Consider the following 7,398-nt stretch of genomic DNA (forward strand, 5'->3'; position numbering starts at 1 on the left):
TCTCTGTTCCCCTTCTCTCTCTCCCTCCCTCTTCTCTTCTTTCTTTTTTACTCTTTGTATATTTCTCTCTCTCTCTCTCATTAAACTTTTAAATGTAAATTTTTTTGTTTAATTAACATAAGGAGAAAGAGAGAGAGAGAGAGAGAGAGAGAGAGAGAGAGAGAGAGAGAGAGAGAACCTTAGCCCTACATATGAGAGAGAGCGGGGGGAGGGGCGAGGAATTTAATTTAAAAGGGGAGGGGGGAAAAAAAGAGAGAGATTATAAGTGAAAGAGAGGAGAGAGGGTTTTAATTTAAAAAAGGAAGGTGGGGGAGGGCGGGGAGGGGAGGCTTTAATGAAAAAAGGGAGAGAAAGAGAAAATGAGATATAACATGTGATAAAGAAGGGAGGGAAAGAGGAGGGAGGTTTAGAAAAGGGGGGAGATTTGGGAAGCCCTCTAAAAGTTTGGGGCTTTCCGAACATATAAAATAATATAGTAGTAAGATAAGAAGTAAGATATTGCAAAATTTTACGTTTGTAAATTATAATGTTTCTATTTGTTTTTTCCCAAAAAGTCGAGGATAGGAAAAAGGGGAACTTGGAAGCGACGAAACATGTGGTACAAACGCGCCTCGAGACACCTGCCACACACGGAGGGTGGTAAAAGATAAGGGGGAATCGGGAATCATTGAGTCGGGATACTAGGGTAACTGGATTAGTCTAATGGTCTTCTGAGTGTGAGAGACGAGGCGGAAATAGAATTTGTCAGAGCGATGGCGGGGGAGAACGGGGAAGCAGCAGGGAGAGGAATGGGCGTGCCGCACGCGGTGGTGGTGCCATGGACGGGGCAGGGCCATCTGGTGCCAATGGCGCAGCTGGCGCGCATCCTGGCGGCCGCCGGCGTGCACGTCACCATGGTCTACGGCGCGTACGGGCACGCCCGACTGCGGCGCGCCGGATCGTCGGAGCCCGCCAACATAAAGGTGGAGGTTATCCCGGACGGTCTGCCCGCCGACGACCCTTCCTTCACACCCACCTTCGAGGACATGCTGGCCTCCATCCCTGTGATGCAGCAGGGCCTGCAGGACCTTCTGGGCAGGCTCGCCGGCGGTCCTGGGCCTCGTCCGACCTGCCTCGTGTCCGGCACCTTCTGTCCCTGGACCGCCCCTCCGGCCGCCACGTTTGGCCTGCCCAGGGTCGAGCTGTGGTCCTCCATGGCCATCATCTACGCCATTGGCTTCTACCACCACAAGCTCCATGAGGAGGGCTACATACCCTTCCAAGGTATCATGAGAGAGAGAGAGAGAGAGAGAGAGAGAGAGAGAGAGAGGCTCATAGTTACGAATACCTTAGTAACCTTCCATATCTTATCTGATGCAGGCAGCCGAGAGGAGACCTGGATCTCTTGTATACCCGGTGTGCCCCCCATGCGAGCCTCGGACTACCCTCGAGAGTTCATCCCTTCCCTTGGCCCTGACTTTGATGAAGAGAAGATCAAGAAGATCTGTGACCGGATCGCAAACACCTATGGGCAGGCCACAAGCGCATACAGAGTGCTTGTCAACAGCGTCTATGATCTGGAGCCCAGCACCTTTGATGCCCTTCTAGCCGACCATGTCCAAGCCTATGCAGTTGGGCCCTTGATACTGCAGGAACTCGGGAGTCCTACCCCTGATGCAGGTCCCTTATTACTGCAGCTCTCACCCAGCATTTATAAGGAGGACTATTCATGCCTGCAATGGCTGGATGGAAAAGACAATGCCTCTGTGGTCTATGTGGCCTTTGGTAGCGACTCAAAATTCAAGAGAGAAGATTTGCTGGAGCTCGCATTGGGATTGGAAGACAGTCAGCCCAACTTCCTCTGGGTCATCAGACCAGGCTCGGTGCTCGGCATGGCTGCAGCATCTGAGAGCTCCTTCCAGGACATCCTGCCCGAAGGCTTCCTAGAGAGAACTGCACAGAGGGGCTTGGTGGTATCCTGGGCGCCTCAGATGCGTGTCTTGGCCCACACAGCCACCGGTGCGTTCTTGAGCCACTGTGGCTGGAATTCCACCCTGGAAGCACTGTGTTTAGGCCGAGTTCCCATCATAGCTTGGCCACAGAGAGCTGATCAAGGGATTAACAAGAAGCTCATAGAGGAGGATTGGCAGGTGGGCATAAGTGTTAAGAAGGATGGAGAGGGTAGGGTGCTTAGGGCAGCCATAGCCGAGGCAGTGAGATATGTAATGCAAGGGAAAGAAGGAAGCTTTGCTAGAAAGGTCTCAGAGATGATTGAACTTTTGCACAAGGCAACTCTGGAGGGTGGCACCTCCAAGACGAATTTGAAGGCCTTCATACAAGATCTCTACAAGCTATCTCAAGATTATCAAGCTGACTGAGTTTCTTAATCTCAAGTTTTGTACAGTTAATAGCCGGTAACATGGCCTGCTAATTACATTGGCTGCAGCTTCCTGTTGATGGTACAGACCTTGCGAAGAATGAAACAAACAATCTCTGCACATAATTACAATAGTAATACAGAGAAGAACTAGACTGCGAATGAGGTGGGCAATATAGCAAGAGGACTTGGAAGCTGGGTCACCTAGCTGCAGCTACAGGCAGCAACTGCATCAAAACCACCAGTGGTCCACTACTAAGCTCATCAATAGGTTACACAGCATGCCTAATTTTGGACATGAAAGCATCCTCAAGCTTGCTGTGTGGACAGATGCTCCTTTTGCAAAGAAGTATTTCATGCTTTGGAGACTTATAATTATGATCAAGGCGCCTACTTGAGACAGGATTTCTGGTTGCCGGTTGCCTGCTACTTGTGTCCTGTTTGCAAGGGCCTTGGAGAAATATTTGTTTCACCTTTTTGGTCTTGTAAAAACACTAGAAGGTTTTGGAGGACATAGTAAATAGTAAAGATGAGGCAAGTAAGCGGATCATCCGTAAGCTAAAAGGCCTTGCTAGAGCCAGTTATCTTCTCGTAAGGCTGTAAAGTTCCCTTGATACATTTGACCACTATTTTCGCGTAAATAAAAAAGTTCCCTCAAGCTTCTTCTTTTCCATATTCCCATGAGTTTCGTCATCTTAGGTCTTGCTTTTTCTCGATTTTTTGAAAGTTTTTCTAGATTATGGTATTTCTTATACCATATATTAATAGAAGGATTTTTTGGCTTTACATATGGCCAACAAGAAAGAGTGATACAAAGCAAGTAGTTTTTTTATAATGCACATTACATTAAATAAGGTAACCAAGTAATTTTAGTATCTCGAAGGATAGAGATTTAGATCACCTTTGTTCGGACTTTACAAGATACTTCAAAGACTTAATCTACTTTCTTGGCCCCTCTGAAGGTAAAAATCACTCCTAACCTACATTTCTTAGCAGGTAGAGATGACATATGAAAGAAAAATGTGAAGAGAATTTAAAACCATAGCCAAGTCTCCTCGAAGAACATCTTGAGTCAAGAAATCAAATGCCTTGGCAAAAAAGCCTTAGTAAGGAGGGTGTTTGCAAAAACTTGTTCTTAGAAAAAGTCATGTTTTAGCTAGTTGTCTCTTTTATCTCAAATTGGTTTGTTGATGTATCAAAATCTCACCAAATGAGCATTAGAGTAGGTTTCATCCATGATACTTTCTAGCTCTTTTGAAGTTGCACCAATGAGATTTAGCACCAAGTTGTTGCAATGCTTCATCAAGTTCTACAATGGATACCAAATACCAAGGAAAGTGCTCCTCTATGTATAGGTTAAGAACTTGGATCATCATCTTAAGCATGTGAACCTCCCTTTGAGAGGATAACTAATTCTTACTTTTCTTTGAGATTAACTCAATCATGCATCTATGCAAATCGTAGTCTAAGGATGATTCAATGACTTAGATGGGTATCCATACTTGTATATTGTTCTTGAAGTATCCTTGAGTGTAACATGCTCGTTTGTTTGCTTGTGGGACACGTCTTAGTAGCCCATCGGGAGGAGGGTCTAGAAGGCTCCGCCTGGCACTCGCAGGGAATGACACAGGGTTTGCGATCTAGGTCCTCCCGAGTCTGCCCTGAGCAAAAGTATCCAGTCGTTCCCACTTGGGATCGACCTGATGTCAGGGTCCTTTTTCTATCAGTAAAGTCTCTAGGAAGGAGCTAGCATCGAGCTCCAGTTTGTCACAACTCTATAGAAACAAAATTTATATCATTTTTCATTAATTTGTCTATATAATGATTTATTAAATTTATTTCCTTTGCACTAATTAGATATAAAGAAAAGTGCATTGGAGCTAGCCACCACTGATGAGTGGTCACAAGTTATGGTGGACCCACGCGGTGGGTTAGAGAAAAGATAGTTCACACTTCCACCTATATGGCCTGATTGGGCGCCTGTGACTAGAACTCACGCATATCAGGGTTAGACTCGCACAGAAAAATGATTGATGCCTTGAAGTATGGGCTAGATCCACCAGAACAGACAGTTACAATCAACAAGATGGCATGATCATGAAATGCTTGTATAATGTGCATGTGTGGGCTGAAAGCTTGAAATGCACATTTCTTTGCATAGAAAAGTCACATGAAGATTCGGATATCATTTTTGCGATGTACACGGAAAAAGCTTTCATATGACACCCATATTGGGGGGGTCCCTAAATTTTAGGAGGTCCCTACATTTTAGAAGCCTCGAATTAGCCTAAAAATGCTAGTCCTAAAAAATAGGGATATCATTCTAAAAATAGTAAGTTCTGTACTCTGATTGTGCTTACTAAATTTGGTTGTTTCTATTCTTGACAGTATTCAACCCAAAAAGGAAGGCCATAGAGAAGAGACAAGTGTCAAGACACTTGTCACACAAGTTTCCAAGTGTCCCACCACTTGTCACATCTCATGACATGTGGCTGGACACTTGTCTTGTGCTACTCCACTTTTCCCTTTTGTACTAGCTCTTCCCTCTCCTATAAATAAGAGCTCGTTTTTCTTCATTCAGCATCATTTTTCTTTGCTGTAAACTCATGTACATCACCCACAGATAGCTAGAAACTGGCCCCATCCATCCCCATCATCATCCCCCACTTCTCCATTATCAAATTCCTCCATATTCCCTCTTCTATCACTGCTGTTTTACAGGACATCAAGCCTGTAAATTCATTACAGCACCTCCTTTTCAAGCTCTTTCTTCCATTTTAGCAACAAGAAGCAAGCCCTATCCATGTACTACTGTTCAACGATGGAGAAGGCTGATTTCCCATTTTTCTTCTCTCATACTGTAAAGAAATCAGTTCTTATCATTGCATAATAGATAATGCATGTGTGTTTGTACATCTTTGCATGATCTTGTGAGAGTGAGAATTACTTCTTCTCACTCTCAGGTTGATTGTAACTGAGCTCTTCCCTAAGGGACTTGGGTTGAGCAGAAATACATTCCTTCGGGGGGGGGGGGGGGGGGGGGGGATTGCCCATCTTCAACCCTCAATCTTGTCTCCATTACTTTTACATTTTCATGGCTGTAATTTTGTGAGTAATTTTCATTTTCAGCTTTAAGTGTTCATTCTCTTTTATATTAAATCTCGAAAAAAGCGAATATCATAATTGTTAAGCATACTACGTTGTTCGGGGCATTTACAGAAATTTAGGAATCTCCTAAAATTTAGGGAGCCCCCCAATATGGGTGTCATATGAAAGCTTTTTCCGTGTACATCGCAAAAATGGTATCCGAATCTTCATGTGACTTTCCTATGCAAAGAAATGTGCATTTCAAGCTTTCAGCTCACACATGCACATTATACAAGCATTTCATGATCATGCCATCTTGTTGATTGTAACTATCTATTTTGGTGGATCTAGCCCACACTTCAAGGCATCAATCCTTTCTGTGTGCGAGTCTAACCCTGATATGCGTGAGTTCTAGTCACAGGCGCCCAATCGGGCCATATAGGTGGAAGTGTGAACTATCTTTTCTCTAACCCACCGCGTGGGTCCATCATAACCTGTGACCACTCATCAGTGGCCAGCTCCAATGCACTTTTCTTTATATCTAATTAGCGCAAATGAAATAAATTTAATAAATCATTATATAGACAAATTAATGAAAAAGGATACAATTTTTGTTTCTATAGAGTTGTGACACAGTTATACCACTTGGTGTAGGAACAACGGAGTCGATGCGGATTCATGCTGCACTTGGTTCATGGAGAATGGGAAATGAGAGGGATGCGAAGCTCAACCTCTCTGCCGTATGGCATAGCCCCATTTCTTTCCCCTAAAACAGAATAAACCGGAAATTCTACATCTTCTGACACTAGGTCTTCATTGTCTTATCATCTCATCATTTGAGAAAAGTTCCCAACTGACCGGGACCACCCTTCCGTAGGACGGACCTAAGTCACGTCCACTGCACTTTCTTCACTTTGCTTTAATTATCTAATTACCTAACACATTACGTTTTGACATGCAAAATCAGCTTCTTTAATTAAACAAATTAATCACGGGTTCCTTCACGTAACTTAGGGACTAACACAAAAACAATGTCAAGCAAGTTCCTCTTTCTCAAGTATTTATTCTTTATTTATCATAGTCCTGGATTACATCCAATATCATGCCCGAAGGCCATCCCAGAAATCTATAGGATCGCTGCTTCAAGTTCCGTCCATAGACTAGTACACGGGGCTCGAGATCCCATCTCGAGTCACGTCGGCCTCTTGTGCGGAATCCGGAGGCAAGGGATTTATAGCCAGAGCCTCCCCTGGCACCCAAGCGTCCTCTCGCTCCAAGCACTACCCACGGAGAGACCTCTCGCGGCGGGTTAGGTCCATATGCCCGGCACGGCTAACAACCCCCTTTGATAGGGCTAGGAAGACAGTGAGAGGTAACTGTTCCTGCCTCTCCCTCTAGGCTTTCAATTTGAAGCATTAAGTATTTTCCTTGGATTAGTTCCTTGAGCAAAGAGATCAAATAATGTATCTAAGTACAAGCACGAACATTTTCGGAGGTCGTTTGTGCGACCGACTGCTAAGGTGTGACTCCCTTTTTCCTGGATGCTCCCCAGCACCCAATCCTGGGTCTTTTCACGACTTGGCGAGATCCCAATAATTTCGAACAAGATGCGCAAGCAAATGGTCTTGGTAAGTTGACTTATACTTGCCCTTTTCCCTTGGGTTTTACCTTAGGGTATTTTAGTACATAACTCAAGCATTAGCTGGTCAGTCAAGGCAACGAACATGCTTTATTCGCAGCCCAACCAAGGTCTTTTAATCTCTAATTCCAACCAAGCTCAGTTAACACACATGGAAACACATGATTTTTCATTTAGACTTTCAAGATGCAATCTAGATGCATACGATCCTTCCAATTTTCTTAGTGCAGCTCTATGCACGATTTCCCAATCAACCTTAACCATCGTGCACATTGTGCGGTTAGTATAGTTGTACCTCCTAAATGACTTTGATCTC

The 7,398-nt window shown here is 44.3% G+C and overlaps 1 protein-coding gene across 1 annotated transcript; it reads left to right on the forward strand.

The window, feature by feature from the left end:
* Positions 1-669: 669 nt before the first annotated feature.
* LOC148012015 ((R)-mandelonitrile beta-glucosyltransferase-like) lies at positions 670-3,023 on the forward strand. Its single transcript, XM_087669256.1, has 2 exons — positions 670-1,263; positions 1,360-3,023. The coding sequence occupies exons 1-2, from the start codon at positions 753-755 to the stop codon at positions 2,355-2,357; spliced, it is 1,509 nt and encodes a 502-aa protein (XP_087525382.1). The 5' UTR covers positions 670-752; the 3' UTR covers positions 2,358-3,023.
* Positions 3,024-7,398: the final 4,375 nt, after the last annotated feature.

The sequence above is a fragment of the Lygodium microphyllum genome, chromosome 27 (genome assembly GCF_053477565.2).
Source record: "Lygodium microphyllum isolate KBCC chromosome 27, Lygodium_microphyllum_v1.1.10, whole genome shotgun sequence".
Taxonomy (NCBI): domain Eukaryota; kingdom Viridiplantae; phylum Streptophyta; class Polypodiopsida; order Schizaeales; family Lygodiaceae; genus Lygodium; species Lygodium microphyllum.